This window comes from Oncorhynchus mykiss, chromosome 10 (assembly GCF_057628025.1).
Source record: "Oncorhynchus mykiss isolate SJ-2025 chromosome 10, ASM5762802v1, whole genome shotgun sequence".
Lineage (NCBI taxonomy): Eukaryota > Metazoa > Chordata > Actinopteri > Salmoniformes > Salmonidae > Oncorhynchus > Oncorhynchus mykiss.
In genome coordinates this window covers 87970912-87998565 of record NC_143031.1, presented here as the reverse complement: position 1 = coordinate 87998565, position 27654 = coordinate 87970912, and the positions used below count along the sequence as shown (strand labels likewise).

The window sequence follows — 27654 nt, the reverse complement described above, 5'->3', positions numbered from 1 at the left end:
TTAACTGTAAAGACGACAACTGGACCAGATTAACTGTAAAGAATACAACTGGACCAGATTAACTGTAAAGAAGACAACTGGACCAGATTAACTGTAAAGAAGACAACTGGACCAGATTAACTGTAAAGAAGACAACTGGACCAGATTAACTGTAAAGAAGACAACTGGACCAGATTAACTGTAAAGAAGACAACTGGACCAGATTAACTGTAAAGAAGACAACTGGACCAGATTAACTGTAAAGAAGACAACTGGACTAGATTAACTGTAAAGAAGACAACTGGACCAGATTAACTGTAAAGAAGACAACTGGACTAGATTAACTGTAAAGATGACAACTGGACCAGATTAACTGTAAAGAAGACAACTGGACCAGATTAACTGTAAAGATGACAACTGGACCAGATTAACTGTAAAGAAGACAACTGGACTAGATTAACTGTAAAGAAGACAACTGGACTAGATTAACTGTAAAGAAGACAACTGGACCAGATTAACTGTAAAGATGACAACTGGACCAGATTAACTGTAAAGAAGACAACTGGACTAGATTAACTGTAAAGAAGACAACTGGACTAGATTAACTGTAAAGAAGACAACTGGACCAGATTAACTGTAAAGAAGACAACTGGACTAGATTAACTGTAAAGATGACAACTGGACCAGATTAACTGTAAAGAAGACAACTGGACCAGATTAACTGTAAAGATGACAACTGGACCAGATTAACTGTAAAGAAGACAACTGGACTAGATTAACTGTAAAGAAGACAACTGGACTAGATTAACTGTAAAGAAGACAACTGGACTAGATTAACTGTAAAGAAGACAACTGGACCAGATTAACTGTAAAGAAGACAACACCATGTTATATTTTTTGAAAATGCTTTATTTATCTAGTTAACCACTATAAATACAACAAGCTGAAAAATAACAAGGAGCATAGAAAACCGGTCCCAGGTCTAAACAGGGACACCAGGAGCATAGAAAACCGGTCCCAGGTCTAAACAGGGACACCAGGAGCATAGAAAACCGGTCCCAGGTCTAGACAGGGACAGCAGGAGCATAGAAAACCAGTCCCAGGTCTAGACAGGGACACCAGGAGCACAGAAAACCAGTCCCAGGTCTAAACAGGGACACCAGGAGCATAGAAAACCAGTCCCAGGTCTAGACAGGGACACCAGGAGCACAGTTTGGCAATAAGGCACACTAAGAACAGTTTACAGTGTTATTATTAATAATGTTATTTCTTTAACGAGGCACGTGTTGTTCTGTTGGAGATGGAGACGACACGCCAGGTGTTCAAACCTACAGGTGGGGGGCGGGGAGTGTCTGAGGGGGGGGCGGGGGGGGGGGGGGGGGGGTGAGGGAGGGGTGTGTGTGGGTTTGATGGGGGTGTGAGGGAGGGAGGTCGGTAGAGGTCAGTTTCACTCAGCTCTGTTCATTCTGAACGGCTCCATAGACCTCCACACAAAACAGCCTGATATCTCTGTCCTCCACACTAAACACAACACCCACCACAAAAAACAACTAATTCTACATTACATTGTTAACATAATACAGCAAATTACATCACAAATTTAAAATGTTCAAACTAATTGGACATGTTTAGTTTTTTTTTGAGAAGAAAAAAAAAACAAGTTTTTAAAATGTATTTTAGTTTGATCTCTAAACTCTATTTAAAGGAAAGAATCCATGTTTACTCTTGGAATATATTATAGCATTTCTTCTGACGTCATAAACAACAACACATAATGAATATATTAAATATATCCTGACTTCTTGTCATCATAAAACAACGCAATAAAAGTTACTCGTCGGTATTTAATGAAATTCCAGTTTTTCTTGAGAGAGAGAAACCCTTTACAGGCCAGACAGAGAGAGAGAGAGAGAGAGAGAGAGAGAGAGAGAGAAATAGACTCTACAGAACAGACAGAGAGAGAGAGAGAGAGACTCTTTACAGAACAGACAGAGAGAAACAGAGAGAGAGAGAGAGAAAGAGAGAGAGAGGCTCTTTACAGAACAGACAGAGAGAGAGAGAGAGACTCTTTACAGAACAGACAGAGAGAGAGAGAGACTCTTTACAGAACAGACAGAGAGAGAGAGAGACTCTTTACAGGCCAGACAGAGAGAGAGAGAGAGAGAGAGAGAGAGACTCTATACAAAACAGACAGAGAGAGAGAGAGAGAGAGAGAGAGAGAGAGGCTCTTTACAAGCCAGACAGAGAGAGAGAGAGAGAGGCTCTACAGGACAGAGAGAGAGAGAGAGAGAGAGAGAGAGAGGCTCTTTTACAGGCCAGACAGAGAGACAGTTGGGCCTGATATTCCAAAAATACTGTTGAATCCATTTACATCCCAACTGTTTATCTCCTTCAAGTTCACCAGCATCAACACAACTAACACCCCCACTACAAATAAAGACAAATACTACACTGACCCAAAAGACTTCAATAGAGACGTGGACGGGCAAGCTGTCTGTCATACCGGTGGGTGTGAATAGAGAGTGATACTCGGACGGCAACATGTAGTTTGAGGTTCTCTCTCTCTCTCTTCTTCTTCTCTCCCAACAAACAAACATTTGTCAGCCTCGTGTAGCAGCTTTTTTGATGTTGTTTTCACGTTGGATCTGGAGGCTGATGTGTGTTAGTTACTAGCAGGTCAAGTCAGCCTGAGTTACAGCTACAGAGGAACTGTGAGGGGGTAGAGAGAACCTGTGTGTGTGTCTCTAAGGCTTAGTTCCAATTGTTTTCACGTTGGAGGCTGATGTGTGTTAGTTACCAGCAGGTCAGGTCAGCCTGACAGGAGTTACAGAGGGAAGAGAGAACCTGTGTCTGTGTCTCTAAGGCTTAGTTCCAATTGTTTTCACGTTGGATCTGGAGGCTGATGTGTGTTAGTTACTAGCAGGTCAGGTCAGCCTGACAGGAGTTACAGAGGGAAGAGAGAACCTGTGTCTGTGTCTCTAAGGCTTGGTTCCAGTTGGAAGGTTAGTTTCAATATAATTATATTCCCCATCACAAAGCTGTTAGAAAAAGGGGTCTAAGGGCCCTGAGTTCCAACTAAAATAACTAAATCGTACAATCTGGTTACATATGGAATTGTTTTAAGATGGTCCAATCTGACTCGTTAGGACGCTAGAGAAGTATTTGTGAGAAGACCAACAGGGATGTTTCACCACGATCTCTTGACAAACACCGCTGTAGCTCTGTCACCTTCCCACCTCAGATGAGGAAGGTCGATTTCACCTCAGATGAGGAAGGTCACCTTCCACCTCAGATGAGGAAGGTCGATTCCCCCTCAGATGAGGAAGGTCGATTCCACCTCAGATGAGGAAGGTCACCTTCCACCTCAGATGAGGAAGGTCACCTTCCACCTCAGATGAGGAAGGTCGATTCCACCTCAGATGAGGAAGGTTGATTCCACCTCAGATGAGGAAGGTCTAATTGGAAATGACCTCTAAACGTCAAGCGGTTTGGGATTAAATCCTGACCACAGTCTCTGTTCCAACGACCAGCTGCCGCTGAGAACGAAGCAGTCTATTGGGCATGTAGTAATTCTGTGAAATGCTAGTGTAGTGTAGAGAGTTAAGCACATTTCCACTCAACAGGCACTGCAGTTGAGCTCAGAGATCATAAGACCGGGCTAGTGGAAAGGCACAATAGTCGAACCCAGAGAGACACAGATCTCTAGTAGAAAGGCACTGCGGTAGAAAGGCTTTACAGTCGGTTGAAGCTCAGCGGAGTGTGATGCTGCTAGCTTAGCATAAAGCTAACAGGGTGTTTCGGTAAGCTTAGCATAAAGCTAACAGGGTGTTTCGGTAAGCTTAGCACGTAGCATATGCTAGTTTAGCAGTTAGCTTAGCACGTAGCATATGCTAGTTTAGCAGTTAGCTTAGCGTACGTAGCATATGCTAGCGCTAGAGAGTGTTAGGGCAGAGCAATACAAAATAATAAACGCCTTTGTCCATATTTGTTCACCATGTGAGAATCAAGCAATTACAAACAATTAGAATAAAGTACAGAACAACAACAACAACAACAACAACATGATAAAATAAAACAATTCAGTCTTAGTCTGCTGGAGGAGACAGTGAAGTGACAGGCCATGTTCCAGAACAGAACTATAACACATCTAAAAACACCCATAAAAAATACACGTTTTTTAAATGATACCCAGTATTACAGTATCTGAAAACTAATAGATACCCCCAACAACAAGCAAACTCATCTATGAAGCTAACAGCATGAATGGATTAATGAAAACAACTTTAAAATACAAACTCTTTTAATAATAAATTCAAAATAAAAAGTCTTCAGTAGTTTCTGTAGTATTTTTTCTTCTCATTTTAGTTTTTATTTTGTTATATTTGTGTTGTTTTAAACTAAAGTTTGAAAAAACAAAGTAAAATGTTATCTTTCTTTTTCTATTTCAGAAAACTAACAACAGAAACATAAAACCTCTTCGGAAATACTTCAGTGTACCTTCAATGTTCTTGTTGCCCAGGCAACAGGGAGGAGAGGGTGGGGGGGGGGGGGGGGGGGTCAGTTGTCAGGGTGATGAAGTGATGTCATAGAAGGTGGGTGGGGTCCATTGTCAGGGTGATGCAGTGATGTCATAGAAGGTGAGGGGGGGGGGGGGTTCGTTGTCAGGGTGATGCAGTGATGTCATAGAAGGTGAGGGGGTTCGTTGTCAGGGTGATGCAGTGATGTCATAGAAGGTGGGGGAGGGGGGTGATGTTGAGCGTAAAGCTAAAGGTGAGCACTTCAACCCATGACCAGACCACATCTCCTTCATTGGGTCTTATGTGTTTTCTTCTACACAGTCTGCTATACATCAATGTTTCTGATGGGAGTGGATGATTATAGACCCTTGGGATTCCTGGGATACCTACCAGGTCTGGACTAATGCTGTTTTTCTCCTCTACCTGGTCATTAATGGTACCCGCCTGGTGTTCCAGGTCTAACTCAGGCCCTGATTAGAGGGGAACAATGACTGGTGTCTCAGGTCTAAATCAGACGCTGATTAGAGGGGAACAATGACTGGTGTCTCAGGTCTAAATCAGGCCCTGATTAGAGTGGAACAATGACTGGTGTCTCAGGTCTAAATCAGGCCCTGATTAGAGGGGAACAATGACTGGTGTCTCAGGTCTAAATCAGGCCCTGATTAGAGTGGAACAATGACTGGTGTCCCAGGTCTAAATCAGGCCCTGATTAGAGGGGAACAATGACTGGTGTCTCAGGTCTAAATCAGGCCCTGATTAGAGGAGAACAATGACTGGTGTCTCAGGTCTAAATCAGGCCCCGATTAGAGGGGAACAATGAAACAAAGCAGAGGAACTCTCCAGATTTGAATATGAGCGATATAGGCTCTATTCTATTCATAGAATATACTGTGTGAATGTTGTGTGAACGTTGGAGGAACGTCTGGTCCAGTATTCATTAGGACCAATGTGAACCTGTCAGTAGGACGTTGCATAGACGTTGTTAAAGGTTTGGCGCGCGTCATAGCGCGCGTCATAACGTAGCCTAGATGTTGGGCTAACGTTGAAGAACCGACGCAGAGTGGAGTTTGTGTTAAAGGGTCCATTTAGATAGTTTTTTTGACATTGTGGACGTCCCGTAGACGTAGCTGTTGAAGACATTGAGTTGACGTGTCGTTATTTGAACGGGGGGGGGGGGGGGGGGGGGTGATATGTGGGGATGAGGTCTTCTGTAGGTCGTCTGTAGTTCCTGACGTCGTGACACACAAGTTGTTTGAACGTTGAGTGGTGGTTGAACAGGCGTTGTGGACCAGACAGCTGGTAGCTGGTAGCTGTTGTCAGTAGGTCTGGTAGCTGGTATCTGTTGTCAGTAGGTCTGGTAGCTGTTGTCAGTAGGTCTGGTAGCTGGTATCTGTTGTCAGTAGGTCTGGTAGCTGGTATCTGTTGTCAGTAGGTCTGGTAGCTGGTATCTGTTATCAGTAGGTCTGGTAGCTGGTATCTGTTATCAGTAGGTCTGGTAGATGTTGTCAGTAGGTCTGGTAGCTGGTATCTGTTGTCAGTAGGTCTGGTATCTGTTGTCAGTAGGTCTGGTATCTGTTGTCAGTAGGTCTGGTAGCTGTTGTCAGTAGGTCTGGTAGCTGGTATCTGTTGTCAGTAGGTCTGGTAGCTGGTATCTGTTGTCAGTAGGTCTGGTAGCTGGTATCTGTTGTCAGTAGGTCTGGTAGCTGTTGTCAGTAGGTCTGGTATCTGTTGTCAGTAGGTCTGGTATCTGTTGTCAGTAGGTCTGGTAGCTGTTGTCAGTAGGTCTGGTAGCTGGTATCTGTTGTCAGTAGGTCTGGTAGCTGGTATCTGTTGTCAGTAGGTCTGGTAGATGTTGTCAGTAGGTCTGGTAGCTGGTATCTGTTGTCAGTAGGTCTGGTATCTGTTGTCAGTAGGTCTGGTAGCTGTTGTCAGTAGGTCTGGTAGCTGGTATCTGTTGTCAGTAGGTCTGGTATCTGTTGTCAGTAGGTCTGGTAGATGTTGTCAGTAGGTCTGGTAGATGGTATCTGTTGTCAGTAGGTCTGGTAGCTGTTGTCAGTAGGTCTGGTAGACGTCGTGGATGGGCACCTGAAACGCTGCGGCAGGGAAGGCCTGGGGCACGGCGTAACCAGCGTACCCTCCGTAGGCTGCAGCGGCCACGGCTGCGTTCTTCTGCAGGGCTGCCAGGGCAGCAGCGTTGTAGTTGGTGATGGGCATATAGCCTGCTCCGTACAGACCACTGGCCGTGGGGATACGCTGCATGTTGTGGGTCATGGTGTACACTGGTGTGATGGGACGACCCTGAGGGGGGAGGGAGGGAGGGAGGGAGGGAGGGAGGGAGGGAGGGAGGAGAAGAGGGAGGGAGGGAGGGAGGGAGGGAGGGAGGGAGGGAGGGAGGGAGAGAGAGAGAGGGAGAGAGAGAGAGTTAGTGGATATTATTCAACTTTCAAATTACATTAATTTCATGTTTCACTGTGTGTGTACCTGGTAGGGTGGAGGTGAGGAGACAGTAGGTATAACAGTCTGTGTGTGTACCTGGTAGGGTGGAGGTGAGGAGACAGCAGGTATAACAGCCTGTGTGTTCTGGGCTGTGTGGTCGTGCTGCAGGGCCAGGGGGTTAATGAGGTGTTCCACAGAGTGATGCATCTTCCCTTCCTCCATCAGCTTGGCTCCCTGGAACACCGGGTACTGGCCTCCTAGAGCCTGCAGGCCCACTGCACGCACACACACACACACACACACACACACACAGACACACACACACACAGACACACACACACACACACACACACACACACACACACACACACACACACACACACACACACACACACACACACACACAGACGTACACACAAAACCCCAGACTGAGAGTCAGATTGGGAAATGCCACTATGAGATGTCAAAGACATTGAGAGTAGAGGCACGGTTTTAACAGGACAGAGTTTGAGGTAGAGAGAGAGAAAAGAGAGAGAAGAGAGAGAGAGAAGAGAGGAGAGAGAGAGAGAAGAGAAGAGGGAGAGAGAGAAGAGAGAGAGAGAAAAGAGAGAGAGAAAGAGGAGAGAAGAGAGAAAAGAGAGAGAGAGAGAGGAGAGAGAAGAGAAGAGAGAGAGAGAGAAAAGAGAGAAAAGAGAGAGAGAGAGGAGAGAAGAGAATAGGGAGAGAGAGAGGAGAGAGAAAAGAGAGAGAGAGAGGAGAGAGAAGAGAAGCGGGAGAGAGAGAAGAGAGAGAGAGAAAAGAGAGAAAAGAGAGAGAGGAGAGAAGAGAAGAGGGAGAGAGAGAGAGGAGAGAGAAAAGAGAGAGAGAGAGAGAGAGAGAGAATGGAGTTACCCAAGTTAGTGTTAGCCTCTGTTGGTTGGGGTGTGATTCGGATTAAAATGGTGCTTAGCTCTTGATTAAACCCCCTTCACACACACGCACGCACACACACACACACACACGCTAATACACATGCCAACACAAGGTCACTCATTGTTTCAGATGGACAAAAGTCCACTGTGTTTCTCTGATCCAGTTTATTCCAGAGACTGAGAGAAGGATTGTGGGGGATTGAGCAATCACGTCCAGATTAGGAGAATCAGATTATTGTTCCATACCGGAGATACACCTAACAGAAACCTAAATAAACCAATGAGTGACGTTTAAATCAGAAGAGGTAAAAAGGGGGGGGGGGGGGGGGTGGGTCAGAGATTGTTGACCTCTGACCCCCTTGATCTGACGTGTTGAGGAATTTACAGTAAAGGAAAAACACATCACCATCATCACCAAGAGAGGTTTTTGTTTTTCTCTCCTGGTCTGAATAAGGGATAGTAGGACAGAGCAGGTAAAACAGAAGGATGAAATGGAAAGAGAGAGAGAGAGACAGACAGCCTCTCTGAGAAGAACGGCTTGCAGTTCAACTCCAGTCCAGGAGAGGGGGCAGTAGTGTCTCTTAGCTTTTTTTCCCCAGAAAGCTGCGGTCTGTCAACGGTGACCTGAGCTGCAGAAAAGGTAATCTATCAGCTGATATTAAAGTATTATAGTGAAAATCTATGACCCATCAATTCATCCTCAGGCTTCCTGTATCTCATTTCCTGTCTGCTATTTCCTGCCTGCTTGCTGCCCTCTGGGAACTGGAGTTGAGCAGTGGAAAGACGACAGTAGGGAGTAAGTTTAGACCAGTAGAGAGTTAGTTTAGACCAGTAGGGAGTTAGTTTAGACCTGTAGGGAGTTAGTTTAGACCAGTAGGGAGTTAGTTTAGACCAGTAGGGAGTTAGTTTAGACCAGGCATGGTTTAGACCAGTAGGGAGTTAGTTTAGACCAGTAGAGAGTTAGTTTAGACCAGTAGGGAGTTAGTTTAGACCAGGCCTGGTTTAGACCAGTAGGGAGTTAGTTTAGACCAGTAGGGAGTTAGTTTAGACCAGTAGGGAGTTAGTTTAGACCAGGCCTGGTTTAGACCAGTAGGGATTTAGTTTAGACCAGGCCTGGTTTAGACCAGTAGGGAGTTAGTTTAGACCAGGCCTGGTTTAGAGGTATCTTTCACTGACTTGAGCCAGGCTTGAGACAGGAAGGAGACAGGAAGGAGACAGGAAGGAGAAAACTGAAGGAAGCAGGCGGCGGTATAGGGGACAGTTTAGGGGGACGACGGGGGGGTACGACGGGGGGTACGACAGGGGTGTGACTGACTTGTGCAAGGCTTGATGCCCAACGGGTTGACTGAGGCCGTCAGCTCCATAGAGGGTACCAGCTCGTAGGCCTTGTTGTCGGGGCCCTTGGCTTTGCCTTCATGGTACCGGCTGTAGATACCCCGCCCAGCAGAGTAACCACCCAGGTATGACCCCCGGGGGCCGGGGGCACGGCTACCTGCCGTCGCTCGGCCACGACCTCGCACAGCACCTGCTGGAGATGGACCACAGTGGGGGGGCGCTGTTTAGGGTCACGCTTCAATATAAGGGGCATGGGATATGTTTAGGGTTCTGCTTAGCACAGGGCCCAGCGTCGTCAGGGTTTAACCGGGGGAGGTCGTCATTGTAAATAAGTTTTGTTTCATAGGTTTGACAGACATTACTACGAGTCCGTCCTCCCCTATTAAAGTGCCACCAGCCTCCTGTGGCACTGAAGTTCGTTATTGCTATCCGTGATCCTTGGGACGTCACTACCTTAAACCCCTAACCTACTCTAGAGTCCTACCCTAAACCCCTACATACCCTAAACTCCTACCCTACCCTAAATCCCTTCTCTACCCTAAACCCCTACCCTACCCTAAACTCCTACCCTAAACCCCAACCCTACCCTAACACCTACCCTACCCTAAACCCCTACCATACCCTAAAAACATACCCTAAACCACTACCCTAAACCCCTACCCTAAACTAAACCCCTACCCTACCATAAACTCCTATCCTAAACACCTACCCTAGACCCCTAGACTAAACTCCTAACTGAAACTCCTAACTGAAACCACTACCATAAACCCTACCCTACTCTAAACTCCTACCCTACCCTAAACCCCTACCCATACCCCTACCCTACCCTAAACCCCTACCCTAAACCCCGCCCTACCCTAAACCTCTACCCTAAACCCCTACCCTAAACCCCTACCCTACCCTAAACCCCTACCCTACCCTAAACCCCTACCCTAGCCTAAAACCCCTACCATAAACCCCTACCCTAAACACCTACCCTAAACCTCTACCCTAAATCCCTACCATAAACCCCTACCCTAAACCCCTACCCTAAAACCCTACCCTAAACCCCTACCCTAAACCCCTACCCTAAAACCCTACCCTAAACCCCTACCCTACCCTAAACCCTAAACCCCTACCCCACCCTAAACACCTACCCTAAACCCCTACCCTACCCTAAACCCTAAACCCATACCCTAAACCCCTACCCTAAACCCCTACCCTACCCTAAACCCCTACCCTAAACCCCTACCCTACCCTAAACCCCTACCCTAAACCCTGAACCCCTACCCTAAATCCCTACCCTAAACCCCTACGCTAAACCCCTACCTTAAACCCTAAACCCCTACCCTAAACCCCTACCCTAAACCCTAAATCCCTACCCTAAACCCCTACCCTAAACCCTAAACCCCTACCCTAAACCCTAAACCCCTACCCTAAACCCGTACCCTACCCTAAATCCCTATCCTAAACCCCTACCCTACCCTACCCTAAACCCCTACCCTAAACCCCTACCCTACCCTAAACCCCTACCCTAAACCCCTACCCTACCCTAAACATGGGGTGATGTCCGAGAGTTGGGACGTCCCAAGGAATCCAGTTTGGACATTTCCCGTCAAACCCCTACCCTAAACCCCTACCCTAAACCATTACCCTACACCTCTACCCTACCCTAAACCCCTACCGTACCCTAAACCCCTACCCTAACCCTAAACCCCTACCCTACCCTAAACCCCTACCCTAAATCCCTACCCTAAACCCCTACCCTACCCTGAACAAATCCAATGGGGTGATGTCCGAGAGTTGGGACGTCCCAATGTCCAGTTTGGACATTTCCCGTCAAAGTGTGAAGCCGTCGTTAGGGGGGGGGGGGGGGGGGGGCTGCTATGGGGCGTCATTTTACATGGTTTGTCAGAGGTGCAAAAATATATATATACTGTACATTGTCTATGTTTATCTAGTCATTAGTTTGTCTGATTCCAACACTGGTAGAACATCTAGTAACTGAAGTTGTCAAGGAGTGTGGGAGACATCGTGGGGTCTGACAGTTTGTCTGATTCCAACACTGGTAGAACATCTAGTAGTTGAAGTCAAGGAGTATGGGAGATATCGTGGGGTCTGACAGTTTGTCTGATTCCAACACTGGTAGAACATCTAGTAACTGAAGTTGTCAAGGAGTGTGGGAGACATCGTGGGGTCTGACAGTTTGTCTGATTCCAACACTGGTAGAACATCTAGTAGTTGAAGTTGTCAAGGAGTATGGGAGATATCGTGGGGTCTGACAGTTTGTCTGATTCCAACACTGATAGAACATCTAGTAGCTGAAGTTGTCAAGGAGTGTGGGAGACATCGTGGGGTCTGACAGGTTGTCTGATTCCAACACTGGTAGAACATCTAGTAACTGAAGTTGTCAAGGAGTGTGGGAGACATCGTGGGGTCTGACAGTTTGTCTGATTCCAACACTGGTAGAACATCTAGTAGTTGAAGTTGTCAAGGAGTGTGGGAGACATCGTGGGGTCTGACAGTTTGTCTGATTCCAACACTGGTAGAACATCTAGTAGCTGAAGTTGTCAAGGAGTATGGGAGATATCGTGGGGTCTGACAGTTTGTCTGATTCCAAAACTGGTAGAACATCTAGTAGCTGAAGTTGTCAAGGAGTGTGGGAGACATTGTGGGGTCTGACAGGTTGTCTGATTCCAACACTGGTAGAACATCCAGTAACTGAAGTTGTCAAGGAGTGTGGGAGACATCGTGGGGTCTGACAGTTTGTCTGTCTACTAGCGAACTAAAGAGGTGATGGAACAAGGGGAAGTTGTTATAGAAACCCAGAGAGAGGAGTTGGTCACATGACCAGGAAGTTGATGTTTCATTGGATAAGCGAGTGTAAAGGAGTAGCCAATAAGGATGGAATAGATTACCATTGGTCTGTATCATTGGGCCTCCTTTGGAGAGAAAACCAGAACACAGTGATTACAGTCAACGTCTGGACGGATTAGTTGGAATCGGCCCAAATGGAACCCTGTCCCCTATGTAGGGCACTACTTCTGACAAGGGCCCATAGGGTTAGAGCCAATAGGGCTCTGGTCGATAGTAGTGCCCTGCAAATGGAATAGAGTGCTACTTAGGACACAGATTAGTTGAGCTGCCACCCAGACACCTGCCAGCATCACTCATCACAGGGTACGGGCTCAGCACTGAAAAGGGGGACACTCTGCAATATGGCGTCCTCAGAGGTTACTTACAGAGGAGACGCTTCCTGCTTAGAGACAGTGAAGGACAGCAGAATCCTAATCTGCCAATGCTCCAGACAGCCACTAGGGGATCCTCTCGATGCAGGTATAGAGTCCCACAGTGGAGGTGTCGTAATACCCATAAGACCTAGCGGTCAAATAAGGAAATGATTCCAATCTTTGTTTTTCCACCATTCATTTTCCAATAAGGGATTTTAGAAACAATTCAAATGAGGGCTGTGTTTTGTGTTTAACCTGCCGTGGTGTTTTGTGTTTAACCTGCCGTGGTGTTTTGTGTTTAACCTGCCGTGGTGTTTTGTGTTTAACCTGCCGTGGTGTTTTGTGTAGGTTTAACCTGCCGTGGTGTTTTGTGTTTAACCTGCCGTGGTGTTTTGTGTAGGTTTAACCTGCCGTGGTGTTTTGTGTTTAACCTGCCGTGGTGTTTTGTGTAGTTTAACCTGCCGTGGTGTTTTGTGTAGGTTTAACCTGCCGTGGTGTTTTGTGTAGGTTTAACCTGCCGTGGTGTTTTGTGTTTAACCTGCCGTGGTGTTTTGTGTAGTTTAACCTGCCGTGGTGTTTTGTGTAGGCTTAACCTGCCGTGGTGTTTTGTGTAGGTTTAACCTGCCGTGGTGTTTTGTGTAGGTTTAACCTGCCGTGGTGTTTTGTGTAGGTTTAACCTGCCGTGGTGTTTTGTGTAGGTTTAACCTGCCGTGGTGTTTTGTGTAGGTTTAACCTGCCGTGGTGTTTTGTGTAGGTTTAACCTGCCGTGGTGTTTTGTGTAGTTTAACCTGCCGTGGTGTTTTGTGTAGTTTAACCTGCCGTGGTGTTTTGTGTAGGTTTAACCTGCCGTGGTGTTTTGTGTAGGTTTAACTTGCCGTGGTGTTTTGTGTAGGTTTAACCTGCCGTGGTGTTTTGTGTAGGTTTAACCTGCCGTGGTGTTTTGTGTAGGTTTAACCTGCCGTGGTGTTTTGTGTAGGTTTAACCTGCCGTGGTGTTTTGTGTAGTTTAACCTGCCGTGGTGTTTTGTGTAGGTTTAACTTGCTGTGGTGTTTTGTGTAGGTTTAACCTGCCGTGGTGTTTTGTGTAGGTTTAACCTGCCGTGGTGTTTTGTGTAGGTTTAACCTGCCGTGGTGTTTTGTGTAGTTTAACCTGCCGTGGTGTTTTGTGTAGTTTAACCTGCCGTGGTGTTTTGTGTAGGTTTAACCTGCCGTGGTGTTTTGTGTAGGTTTAACTTGCTGTGGTGTTTTGTGTAGGTTTAACTTGCCGTGGTGTTTTGTGTAGGTTTAACCTGCCGTGGTGTTTTGTGTAGGTTTACCCTGCCGTGGTGTTTTGTGTAGGTTTAACCTGCCGTGGTGTTTTGTGTAGGTTTAACCTGCCGTGGTGTTTTGTGTAGGTTTAACCTGCCGTGGTGTTTTGTGTAGGTTTAACTTGCCGTGGTGTTTTGTGTAGGTTTAACCTGCCGTGGTGTTTTGTGTAGGTTTAACCTGCCGTGGTGTTTTGTGTAGGTTTAACCTGCCGTGGTGTTTTGTGTAGTTTAACCTGCCGTGGTGTTTTGTGTAGTTTAACCTGCCGTGGTGTTTTGTGTAGGTTTAACCTGCCGTGGTGTTTTGTGTAGGTTTAACTTGCTGTGGTGTTTTGTGTAGGTTTAACTTGCCGTGGTGTTTTGTGTAGGTTTAACCTGCCGTGGTGTTTTGTGTAGGTTTACCCTGCCGTGGTGTTTTGTGTAGGTTTAACCTGCCGTGGTGTTTTGTGTAGGTTTAACCTGCCGTGGTGTTTTGTGTAGGTTTAACCTGCCGTGGTGTTTTGTGTAGGTTTAACCTGCCGTGGTGTTTTGTGTAGTTTAACCTGCCGTGGTGTTTTGTGTAGTTTAACCTGCCGTGGTGTTTTGTGTAGGTTTAACCTGCCGTGGTGTTTTGTGTAGGTTTAACCTGCCGTGGTGTTTTGTGTAGGTTTAACCTGCCGTGGTGTTTTGTGTAGGTTTAACCTGCCGTGGTGTTTTGTGTAGTTTAACCTGCCGTGGTGTTTTGTGTAGTTTAACCTGCCGTGGTGTTTTGTGTAGGTTTAACCTGCCGTGGTGTTTTGTGTAGGTTTAACCTGCCGTGGTGTTTTGTGTAGGTTTACCCTGCCATGGTGTTTTGTGTAGTTTAACCTGCCGTGGTGTTTGGTGTAGGTTTAACCTGCCGTGGTGTTTTGTGTAGGTTTAACCTGCCGTGGTGTTTTGTGTAGGTTTAACCTGCCGTGGTGTTTTGTGTAGGTTTAACCTGCCGTGGTGTTTTGTGTAGGTTTAACCTGCCGTGGTGTTTTGTGTAGGTTTAACCTGCCGTGGTGTTTTGTGTAGTTTAACCTGCCGTGGTGTTTTGTGTAGTTTAACCTGCCGTGGTGTTTTGTGTAGGTTTAACCTGCCGTGGTGTTTTGTGTAGGTTTAACTTGCCGTGGTGTTTTGTGTAGGTTTAACCTGCCGTGGTGTTTTGTGTAGGTTTAACCTGCCGTGGTGTTTTGTGTAGGTTTAACCTGCCGTGGTGTTTTGTGTAGGTTTAACCTGCCGTGGTGTTTTGTGTAGTTTAACCTGCCGTGGTGTTTTGTGTAGGTTTAACTTGCTGTGGTGTTTTGTGTAGGTTTAACCTGCCGTGGTGTTTTGTGTAGGTTTAACCTGCCGTGGTGTTTTGTGTAGGTTTAACCTGCCGTGGTGTTTTGTGTAGTTTAACCTGCCGTGGTGTTTTGTGTAGTTTAACCTGCCGTGGTGTTTTGTGTAGGTTTAACCTGCCGTGGTGTTTTGTGTAGGTTTAACTTGCTGTGGTGTTTTGTGTAGGTTTAACTTGCCGTGGTGTTTTGTGTAGGTTTAACCTGCCGTGGTGTTTTGTGTAGGTTTACCCTGCCGTGGTGTTTTGTGTAGGTTTAACCTGCCGTGGTGTTTTGTGTAGGTTTAACCTGCCGTGGTGTTTTGTGTAGGTTTAACCTGCCGTGGTGTTTTGTGTAGGTTTAACTTGCCGTGGTGTTTTGTGTAGGTTTAACCTGCCGTGGTGTTTTGTGTAGGTTTAACCTGCCGTGGTGTTTTGTGTAGGTTTAACCTGCCGTGGTGTTTTGTGTAGTTTAACCTGCCGTGGTGTTTTGTGTAGTTTAACCTGCCGTGGTGTTTTGTGTAGGTTTAACCTGCCGTGGTGTTTTGTGTAGGTTTAACCTGCCGTGGTGTTTTGTGTAGGTTTAACCTGCCGTGGTGTTTTGTGTAGGTTTAACCTGCCGTGGTGTTTTGTGTAGTTTAACCTGCCGTGGTGTTTTGTGTAGTTTAACCTGCCGTGGTGTTTTGTGTAGGTTTAACCTGCCGTGGTGTTTTGTGTAGGTTTAACCTGCCGTGGTGTTTTGTGTAGGTTTAACCTGCCGTGGTGTTTTGTGTAGGTTTAACCTGCCGTGGTGTTTTGTGTAGTTTAACCTGCCGTGGTGTTTTGTGTAGTTTAACCTGCCGTGGTGTTTTGTGTAGGTTTAACCTGCCGTGGTGTTTTGTGTAGGTTTAACCTGCCGTGGTGTTTTGTGTAGGTTTACCCTGCCATGGTGTTTTGTGTAGTTTAACCTGCCGTGGTGTTTGGTGTAGGTTTAACCTGCCGTGGTGTTTTGTGTAGGTTTAACCTGCCGTGGTGTTTTGTGTAGGTTTAACCTGCCGTGGTGTTTTGTGTAGGTTTAACCTGCCGTGGTGTTTTGTGTAGGTTTAACCTGCCGTGGTGTTTTGTGTAGGTTTAACCTGCCGTGGTGTTTGGTGTAGGTTTAACCTGCCGTGGTGTTTTGTGTAGGTTTAACCTGCCGTGGTGTTTTGTGTAGGTTTAACCTGCCGTGGTGTTTTGTGTAGGTTTAACCTGCCGTGGTGTTTTGTGTAGGTTTAACCTGCCGTGGTGTTTTGTGTAGGTTTAACCTGCCGTGGTGTTTGGTGTAGGTTTAACTTGCCGTGGTGTTTTGTGTAGGTTTAACCTGCCGTGGTGTTTTGTGTAGGTTTAACCTGCCGTGGTGTTTTGTGTAGGTTTAACTTGCCGTGGTGTTTTGTGTAGGTTTAACCTGCCGTGGTGTTTGGTGTAGGTTTAACCTGCCGTGGTGTTTTGTGTAGGTTTAACTTGCCGTGGTGTTTTGTGTAGTTTAACCTGCCGTGGTGTTTTGTGTTTAACCTGCCGTGGTGTTTTGTGTAGGTTTAACCTGCCGTGGTGTTTGGTGTAGGTTTAACCTGCCGTGGTGTTTTGTGTTTAACCTGCCGTGGTGTTTTGTGTAGGTTTAACCTGCCGTGGTGTTTTGATGACCCTGTAAATCTCTCTACGACAAGGTAGACTTTTATCAATATATTCGGCTCTATTTACTCTCAGATTTGAACATGCTAATTAGCATCAATGTAGACATCATGCAAAACTACAAATCCCTGCAAGATCCTGCACGTCATCTCTATCTGACACCTTTACTACCAGGTATTGATCCTGCAGGTCTCTAGCTGACACCTTTACTACCAGGTATTGATCCTGCAGGTCTCTAGCTGACACCTTTACTATCAGGTATTGATCCTGCAGGTCATCTCTGATACCTGTACTACCAGGTATTGATCCTGCAGGTCTCTAGCTGACACCTTTACTATCAGGTATTGATCCTGCAGGTCTCTAGCTGACACCTTTACTACCAGGTATTGATCCTGCAGGTCATCTCTGATACCTTTACTACCAGGTATAGATCCTGCAGGTCATCTCTGATACCTGTACTACCAGGTATTGATCCTACAGGTCTCTAGCTGACACCTTTACTATCAGGTATTGATCCTGCAGGTCTCTAGCTGACACCTTTACTACCAGGTATTGATCCTACAGGTCATCTCTGATACCTGTACTACCAGGTATTGATCCTACAGGTCTCTAGCTGACACCTTTACTACCAGGTATTGATCCTGCAGGTCTCTAGCTGACACCTTTACTACCAGGTATTGATCCTGCAGGTCATCTCTGATACCTTTACTACCAGGTATTGATCCTACAGGTCTCTAGCTGACACCTTTACTACCAGGTATTGATCCTGCAGGTCTCTAGCTGACACCTTTACTACCAGGTATTGATCCTACAGGTCATCTCTGACACCTTTACTACCAGGTATTATTCCTACAGGTCATCTCTGATACCTTTACTACCAGGTATTGATCCTGCAGGTCATCTCTGATACCATTACTACCAGGTATTGATCCTACAGGTCATCTCTGACACCTTTACTACCAGGTATTGATCCTGCAGGTCATCTCTGATACCATTACTACCAGGTATTGATCCTGCAGGTCATCTCTGATACCATTACTACCAGGTATTGATCCTACAGGTCATCTCTGATACCTTTACTACCAGGTATTGATCCTGCAGGTCATCTCTGACACCTTTACTACCAGGTATTGATCCTACAGGTCATCTCTGATACCTTTACTACCAGGTATTGATCCTACAGGTCATCTCTGACACCTTTACTATCAGGTATTGATCCTACAGGTCATCTCTGATACCTTTACTACCAGGTATTGATCCTACAGGTCATCTCTGATACCTTTACTACCAGGTATTGATCCTACAGGTCATCTCTGATACCTTTACTACCAGGTATTGATCCTACAGGTCATCTCTGATACCTTTACTACCAGGTATTGATCCTGCAGGTTATCTCTGACACCTTTACTACCAGGTATTGATCCTGCAGGTCTCTAGCTGATACCATTACTACCAGGTATTGATCCTGCAGGTCATCTCTGACACCTTTACTACCAGGTATTGATCCTACAGGTCATCTCTGATACCTTTACTACCAGGTATTGATCCTACAGGTCATCTCTGACACCTTTACTATCAGGTATTGATCCTACAGGTCATCTCTGATACCATTACTACCAGGTATTGATCCTGCAGGTCTCTAGCTGACACCTTTACTACCAGGTATTGATCCTAGTTCTTCACGGGAGCCACATTAGATAGTTAATCCAGAGATTTGTAGTTCTTTACGAGAGCCACATTAGATAGTTAATCCAGAGATTTGTAGTTCTTTACGAGAGCCACATTAGATAGTTAATCCAGAGATTTGTAGTTCTTTACGAGAGCCACATTAGATAGTTAATCCAGAGATTTGTAGTTCTTTACGAGAGCCACATTAGATAGTTAATCCAGAGATTTGTAGTTCTTTACGAGAGCCACATTAGATAGTTAATCCAGAGATTTGTAGTTCTTTACGAGAGCCACATTAGATAGTTATTCCAGAGATTTGTAGTTCTTTACGAGAGCCACATTAGATAGTTAATCCAGAGATTTGTAGTTATTTACGAGAGCCACATTAGATAGTTAATCCAGAGATTTGTAGTTCTTTATGAGAGCCACATTAGATAGTTAATCCAGAGATTTGTAGTTCTTTACGAGAGCCACATTAGATAGTTAATCCAGAGGTTTGTAGTTCTTTACGGGAGCCACATTAGATAGTTAATCCAGAGGTTTGTAGTTCTTTACGGGAGCCACATTAGATAGTTAATCCAGAGGTTTGTAGTTCTTTACGAGAGCCACATTAGATAGTTAATCCAGAGATTTGTAGTTCTTTACGGGAGCCACATTAGATAGTTAATCCAGAGATTTGTAGTTCTTTACGGGAGCCACATTAGCAGCTAATTAGCATTTAATTTGAGGGGGGGTGGGGCGGGGGGTAAAAACATGAATAAAAGATTTACACAGTTATCAAAACGTCACACCAGGGTAAACTGACACGAAACAACAGCCCTTATTTTAAGTGTTTCTAAAAAAATCCCCTTTGGGGAAAAATGATTGGAACCATTTCCTTGTTTGACCGCAGGGTTTTTATGGGTATCATGACTCATACTGTGGTACTCTATATGTCTCAAAGGAGGGAAGAAACTAGGAAGACACAACAGTGGCCATCTTGGGAATATTGTCGTTCTCGGTAGTCGCTAAGCAGGAAGTCACCCCGCTGTATCCTGTGACGTCATATTGCGGAGCGTCCCATTTTACCTCTCTAACAGTTATCGATGCTGATCGGTGATTTATAACCAGTAAATGATCAATAATCATTTAACACCTATTCATCAGATTCATCAATATCAGTATTCATCACGATCATCTACTAATCACATGTATTTGATGAGGTGGATTCACCATTGGTTACATTTACAACAGCACACCCCATCTAATCTACACATCAGTTACGTCTGTAGTGCAAAAGGCTACGTTTATACAGGCAGCCCAAGTTTCGAGCTAAAGAGCTGATCTGATTGGTGTAAAAAAAAATAGAAAAGAACAAACAAGATCAGAATGTGACTGTCTGTGTAAACGCAGCCACGGAGAACCAGAAGGAAAGGACTCTAACCTTTGATGAAGTAGTCCCTGTTGGGTCCGATCAGCGTGTTGTAAGGGTACCCATAGTAGGTGAGGGTGTAGGGGTCACACTGGTACACGTAGTTCTGCTGGACTGGTTCCGGAGCTGCCACGGCCGCGGCCGCTGTAGCGCCCCCTTTAGATGCCTTCTGGTAACGCGTGTACTGCTCTTTGTCGACAGGCTTAGCCAGGGTGACCTCGATACAGGACCCCTCCACCTCCGTCCCGTTCAGGTGGTCCATGGCAACCACGGCATCGTCACGGGACGAGAAGTGGACGAAGGCGTAGTCGCGGATCTTCTTGACACGTTCCACGCAGCCCTGGTTCCACTGGCCAAACACCTAGAACACAGAGACATGTTAATACAGCCCTGGTTCCACTGGCCAAACACCTAGAACACAGAGACATGTTAATACAACCCTGGTTCCACTGGCCAAACACCTAGAACACAGAGACATGTTAATACAGCCCTGGTTCCACTGGCCAAACACCTAGAACACAGAGACATGTTAATACAGCCCTGGTTCCACTGGCCAAACACCTAGAACACAGAGACATGTTAATACAGCCCTGGTTCCACTGGCCAAACACCTAGAACACAGAGACATGCTAATACAGCCTGGGTTCTACTGGCCAAACACCTAGAACACAGACACATGTTAATCCAGCCTGGGTTCCACTGGCCAAACACCTAGAACACAGAGACATGTTAATACAGCCCTGGTTCTACTGGCCAAACACCTAGAACACAGAGACATGTTCATACAGCCCTGGTTCCACTGGCCAAACACCTAGAACACAGAGACATGTTAATACAGCCTGGGTTCCACTGGCTAAACACCTAGAACACAGACACATGTTAATACAGCCCTGGTTCTACTGGCCAAACACCTAGAACACAGTGACATGTTAATATAACCTGGGTTCCACTGCCCAAACACCAAGCAACCAATCAACTAATCCGTCAATCAATCAATAAATCATTAAATCAACCAATCAATCAACCAATCAAACAGTCACTAAACCAATCAATCAGTAAATCAACCAACCAATCAGGAAATCAATCAATCAACAAATCAATCAGTAAATTAACCAATCAATCAGTAAATCAATCAATCAACCAATCAATCAGTAAATCAACCAATCAACCAAACAATCTGTAAATCAACCAATCAATCAGTAAATCAACCAATCAATCAAACAGTCACTAAACCAATCAATCAGTAAATCAACCAATCAATCCGACCTGTCGCAGTGTGTCCTCGCTGGTCTCCATCATCAGGTTCCTGACGTATAGAATCTTCACGGTCTCCATGACGTCCTCGTCCACGTCTATCTCCGGCTCCGCCCAGTCCACGGCGATCTGGTGCCCCCACAGCTGGATCCTGCCGGGCATCAGCTTCCTGCGCGCCATGGCCGCGGCACGGTGACTCTCATACTCCACGAAGGCAAAGCCCCGGTTCTTCATCTTGTCCGCAGCGCTGGCGTACACTATGACGTCCAGGACGCCCTCCGTCACCTTGGACACCTCCTCCAGGATCTCCTCTCTCTTCTTGGTTTTGGGGATGCCCCCGATGAAGAGGCGACAGTTGTCCACAGAGCAGCAGACCCCTAGGAGGCGTCCGGGACGCACCTCGTAGTTGTTGAGCTCCCGCACGGCGCGTTTCGCCTGGTGTTTCTGTGTGTACATGACGAAGGCGTAGCCGCGGTTCTTACCGTCAAAGTCCATCATCAGACGCATCTCGTAGATCTGACCCGCCGACTCGAACACCGGGACCAGCTCGTCTTCGTAGACGTCCCGGGGGATCTTACCCACGAAGATCTCACAGCCGCGTGGCGGGGAGGCGGATTCCCAGCCCGGCGGAGGGCCGTATTTCCTCTGACCGTTCTCCTGCACCATGCCGTAACCCGTACGCTCCATCAGAGACACTAGGGCCGCTTCATTGTGGGCCCCGGACACACCCTCGGGCACTGTGATTGGTCCGTGCGGGGAGTGATGGGAAGGGCCTGGGGGGTTGGAACCGGAAGGCGCTGGGTTATTACTCATGGCTGAAGAGGAGGAGGCGGGATCTTCGGCTGTCATTCTGACTAAACCATCCAATCAGATGTGGTGCCTGAGAGAGAGAGAGAGAGAGGGGGAAAAAGATACATTCATTATTTTCTATTGGCTAAACGAGGGATCGCGTCACATTTGATGGACAGAGAACCAACTACATCAGTGAAGCTAGAACATCGTGGAATAGGTAACTAACAGATGTAGAGGAAAAGACCAGTAGACTGGATGTTTTATCTACCTGTCTAGAACCAGTCTAAAACCAGTCTAGAACCAGTCTAGAACCAACTACATCAGTGATGCTAGAACATCGTGGAATAGGTAACTAACAGATGTAGAGGAAAAGACCAGTAGACTGGATGTTTTATCTACCTGTCTAGAACCAGTCTAGAACCAGTCTAGAACCAGTCTAAAACCAGTCTAGAACCAACTACATCAGTGATGCTAGAACATCGTGGAATAGGTAACTAACAGATGTAGAGGAAAAGACCAGTAGACTGGATGTTTTATCTACCTGTCTAGAACCAGTCTAGAACCAGTCTAGAACCAGTCTAGAACCAGTCTAAGAACCAACTACACCAGTGATGCTAGAACATCGTGGAATAGGTAACTAACAGATGTAGAGGAAAAGACCAGTAGACTGGATGTTTTATCTACCTGTCTAGAACCAGTCTAAAACCAGTCTAGAACCAGTCTAGAACCAACTACATCAGTGATGCTAGAACATCGTGGAATAGGTAACTAACAGATGTAGAGGAAAAGACCAGTAGACTGGATGTTTTATCTACCTGTCTAGAACCAGTCTAGAACCAGTCTAGAACCAACTACATCAGTGATGCTAGAACATCGTGGAATAGGTAACTAACAGATGTAGAGGAAAAGACCAGTAGACTGGATGTTTTATCTACCTGTCTAGAACCAGTCTAGAACCAACTACATCAGTGATGCTAGAACATCGTGGAATAGGTAACTAACAGATGTAGAGGAAAAGACCAGTAGACTGGATGTTTTATCTACCTGTCTAGAACCAGTCTAGAACCAGTCTAGAACCAACTACATCAGTGATGCTAGAACATCGTGGAATAGGTAACTAACAGATGTAGAGGAAAAGACCAGTAGACTGGATGTTTTATCTACCTGTCTAGAACCAGTCTAGAACCAGTCTAGAACCAGTCTAGAACCAGTCTAAAACCAGTTTAGAACCAACTACATCAGTGATGCTAGAACATCGTGGAATAGGTAACTAACAGATGTAGAGGAAAAGACCAGTAGACTGGATGTTTTATCTACCTGTCTAGAACCAGCCTAGAACCAGTCTAGAACCATACTAAAACCAGTCTAGAACCAGTCTAAAACCAGACTAAAAACCAGTCTAGAACCAGTCTAGAACCAGACTAAAACCAGTCTAGAACCAGTCTAAAACCAGACTAAAAACCCGTCTAGAACCAGTCTAGAACCAGTCTAGAACCAGTCTAGAACCAGTCTAAAACCAAACTAAAAACCAGACCAGAACCAGACTAGAACCAGTCTAGAACCAGTCTAAAACCAGACAAAAAAACAGTCTAGAACCAGTCTAGAACCAGTCTAGAACCAGACTAAAACCAGACTAAAAACCAGACTAGAACCAGACTAGAACCAGTCTAGAACCAGTCTAAAACCAGACAAAAAAACAGACTAGAACCAGACTAGAACCAGTCTAGAACCAGACTAAAACCAGACTAGAACCAGTCTAGAACCAGTCTAGAACCAGTCTAAAACCAGACTAAAACCAGACTAAAAACCAGACTAGAACTAGGGTCACAATAGAGAACATCACAGCCTTATGAAATCTAAAGGTCGTGATATTTTGGCTAATGAGTTACGTACAGTAGAGCACGACACAGGTCACCTGACCAACATATGAGAACCCAGCATCCATAAAACCAGGAACGATACAGTAAAATAATCAACTTCCTCCTTTCATTCCTCTCCTCTCCTCTCCTCTCCTCTCCTCTCCTCTCCTCTCCTCTCCTCTCCTCTCCTCTCCTCTCCTCTCCTCTCCTCTCCTCTCCTCTCCTCTCCTCTCCCCTCCTCTATCTCGATCAATCCTTTATCTGTCTGCTTTACAGTCCTGTGTTGCTGAGCTGTTTGACCTTTGACCCCCAGGATACAGAATGAGGTCATAAAGCTCTGATCAAGGTTCATCGCCTGGGTCACATGCTGAGTGTGTGTGTGTGTGTGTGTGTGTGTGTGTGTGTGTGTGTGTGTGTGTGTGTGTGTGTGTGTGTGTGTGTGTTAGACTACCAGGAGCAGTTGACAAAAGGTCACAGAGAACAATCACAAATCCTCTGTTACTGACCAGCCCGTCGTGTGTGTGTGAACATAAACCTCTTACTCCTCCCCCTCAATGAACAGAAAACGATTTAAATCCTCAACACTCCTTGGTAACACAACAACACCCTCAGTGTAGTGGTGTCTGAGGGTGTCTCCTCTATCAGACACCACTACACTCAGATTACTACATGTAGGGAGTCTCCTCTATCAGACACCACTACACTCAGATTACTACATGTAGGGTGTCTCCTCTATCAGACATCACTACACTCAGATTACTACATGTAGGGAGTCTCCTCTATCAGATACCACTACACTCAGATTACTACATGTAGGGAGTCTCCTCTATCAGACACCACTACACTCAGATTACTACATGTAGGGAGTCTCCTCTATCAGACACCACTACACTCAGATTACTACATGTAGGGAGTCTCCTCTATCAGACACCACTACACTCAGATTACTACATGTAGGGAGTCTCCTCTATCAGACACCACTACACTCAGATTACTACATGTAGGGTGTCTCCTCTATCAGACACCACTACACTCAGATTACTACATGTAGGGAGTCTCCTCTATCAGACACCACTACACTCAGATTACTCAGAGTCTCCTCAACAACACCCTAGCCCTATGTAGTTCACTACCTTAGACCAGGGTCCATAGGGAATAGGGCACCACTCTCTATGTAGTTCACTACTTTAGACCAGGGTCCATAGGGAATAGGGCACCACTCTCTATGTAGTTCACTACTTTAGACCAGGGTCCATAGGGAATAGGGTTGAATTTAGTACAAACCCACTCTGGTCAGGTATCAACAAGGCCAAATAAACATGATTGGGTAGCTGGATGGGATGGAGGGAGGGAGGGAGTGATGCAGAGAGGGAGGGAGGGATGTAGAGAGGGAGGGAGGGAGGGAGGTAGAGAGGGAGGGAGGGAGGGGGGTAGAGAGGGAGGGAGGTAGAGAGGTAGAGAGGGAGGGAGGTAGAGAGGGAGAGAGAGAGGTAGAGAGGGAGGGCGGGCGGGAGGGAGGTAGAGAGGTAGAGAAGGAGGGAGGGAGGTATAGAGGGAGGGAGGGAGGTAGAGAGGGAGGGAGGGAGGTAGAGAGCGAGGGAGGGAGGTAGAGAGGGAGGGAGGGAGGTAGAGAGGGAGGGAGGGAGGTAGAGAGGGAGGGGGCAGAGAGGTAGAAGAGGGAGGGAGGGAGAGAGGTAGAGAGGGAGGTTGGTAGAGAGGGAGGGAGGTAGAGAGGTAGAGAAGGAGGGAGGGAGGGAGGTAGGGAGGGAGAGAGGGAGGGAGGGAAGTAGAGAGGGCGGGAGGGAGGGAGGTAGAGAGCGAGGGAGGGAGTTAGAGAGGTAGGGAGGTAGAGAGGGAGGTAGAGAGGTAGAGAGGGAGGGAGGGAGGTAGAGAGGGAGGGAGGGATGTAGAGAGGGAGGGAAGGAGGTAGAGAGGGAGGGAGGGAGGTAGAGAGGTAGAGAGGGAGGGAGGGAGGTAGGGAGGGAGAGAGGGAGGGGGGAGTGATGTAGAGAGGGAGGGAGGGAGGTAGAGAGGGCGGGAGAGAGGGAGGTAGAGAGGTAGGGAGGGAGAGAGGGAGGGAGGTAGAGAGGGAGGTAGAGAGGGAGGGAGTTAGAGAGGGAGGGAGGGAGGTAGAGAGGGAGGGTGGGAGGTAGAAAGGGAGGGAGGGAGGGAGGTAGAGAGGGAGGGAGGGAGTTAGAGAGCGAGGGAGGGAGGTAGAGAGGGAGGGAGGGAGGTAGAGAGGGAGGGGCAGAGAGGTAGAAGAGGGAGGGAGGTAGAGAGGTAGAGAGGGAGGTAGGTAGAGAGGGAGGGAGGTAGAGAGGGAGGGATGTAGAGAGGTAGAGAAGGAGGGAGGGAGGTAGAGAGGGAGGGAGGTAGAGAGGGAGGGATGTAGAGAGGTAGAGAAGGAGGGAGGGAGGTAGAGAGGGAGGGATGTAGAGAGGTAGAGAAGGAGGGAGGTAGAGACGGAGGGAGGCAGAGAGGGAGAGAGGTAGAGAGGTAGAGAGGGAGGGAGAGAGGTAGAGAGGGAGGTAGAGAGGGAGAGAGGTAGAGAGAGATGTAGAGAGGGAGAGAGGTAGAGAGGGAGGGAGGTAGAGAGAGAGGGAGGTAGAGAGGGAGGGAGGGAGGTAGAGAGGGAGGGAGGTGGAGAGGGAGAGAGGTAGAGAGAGAGGGAGGGAGTGAGGTAGAGAGAGAGGGAGGTAGAGAGGGAGGGAAGTAGAGAGGGAGGGAAGTAGAGAGGTAGGGAGGTAGAGAGAGGGAGGAAGGTAGAAAGAGAGGGAGGTAGAGATGGAGGGAGGTAGAGAGGTAGGGAGGTAGAGAGAGAGGGAGGAAGGTAGAGAGAGAGGGAGGTAGAGAGGGAGGTAGAGAGAGAGGGAGGGAGTGAGGTAGAGAGAGAGGGAGGTAGAGAGGTAGGGAGGTAGAGAGGTAGAGAGAGAGGGAGGAAGGTAGAAAGAGAGGGAGGTAGAGATGGAGGGAGCTAGAGAGGTAGGGAGGTAGAGAGAGAGGGAGGAAGGTAGAGAGAGGGAGGTAGAGAGAGGGAGGTAGAGAGAGGGAGGTAGAGAAAGAGGGAGGTAGAGAGGGAGGTAGAGAGGGAGGGAGGTAGCGAGGTAGAGAGGGAGGGAGGTAGAGAGGGAGGTAGAGAGGGAGGGACCATTTACAAAGGTATAAACTGTTACACGGCCACGCAACCATGGTAACTCACTCTCATTTGGCCAAACCCAATAACACACACACACCTGTAAGCCCATCCAAGGACCCACACACCTCACCCTGAGAGAAGAGGACAGCAGGGTCAACTCACCCTGAGAGAGAGTGAGCTACACAGGGTTCTCCTATAGGGACAGCTGAATACAGGGTTCTCCTATGGGGACAGCTGAATACAGGGTTCTCCTATGGGGACAGCTGAATACAGGGTTCTCCTATGGGGACAGCTGAATAGCCTAACAGGGTTCTCCTATGGGGACAGCTGAACAACCTAACAGGGTTCTCCTATGGGGACAGCTGAATAACCTAACAGGGTTCTCCTATGGGGACAGCTGAATAACCTAACAGGGTTCTCCTATGGGGACAGCTGAATAACCTAACAGGGTTCTCCTATGGGGACAGCTGAATACAGGGTTCTCCTATGGGGACAGCTGAATAACCTAGCAGGGTTCTCCTATGGGGACAGCTGAATAACCTAACAGGGTTCTCCTATGGGGACAGCTGAATAACCTAACAGGGTTCTCCTATGGGGACAGCTGAATAACCTAACAGGGTTCTCCTATGGGGACAGCTGAATAACCTAACAGGGTTCTCCTATGGGGACAGCTGAATACAGGGTTCTCCTATGGGGACAGCTGAACAACCTAACGGGGTTCTCCTATGGGGACAGCTGAATAACCTAACAGGGTTATCCTATGGGGACAGCTGAATAACCTCACAGGGTTCTCCTATGGGGACAGCTGAACAACCTAACAGGGTTCTCCTATGGGGACAGCTGAATAACCTAACAGGGTTATCCTATGGGGACAGCTGAATA

General features: G+C 46.9%; 1 protein-coding gene across 40 annotated transcripts in view; it reads right to left on the bottom strand.

The window, feature by feature from the left end:
- Nucleotides 1–867: 867 nt before the first annotated feature.
- Nucleotides 868–27654, bottom strand: part of rbm47 (RNA binding motif protein 47) — a 74374-nt gene continuing 47587 nt past the window's right edge. For 6 of the 40 annotated variants that reach the window (XM_090188391.1, XM_090188390.1, XM_090188393.1 and 3 more), the window contains 6 exons: nt 20998–21865; nt 19744–20092; nt 12076–12099; nt 9159–9371; nt 6978–7207; nt 868–6794 (listed from right to left, as the gene is read on the bottom strand). In XM_090188391.1, the coding sequence (XP_090044517.1) occupies nt 6549–6794; nt 6978–7207; nt 9159–9371; nt 12076–12099; nt 19744–20092; nt 20998–21834 (1899 nt within the window). In that variant the 5' untranslated portion in view covers nt 21835–21865 and the 3' untranslated portion in view covers nt 868–6548. Of the gene's footprint in view, nt 6795–6977; nt 7208–9158; nt 9372–12075; nt 12100–19743; nt 20093–20395; nt 20543–20997; nt 21866–27654 lie in introns of those variants that run through there. The other 34 variants (XM_036972031.2, XM_090188403.1, XM_090188405.1 and 31 more) reach the window with 12 other exon arrangements.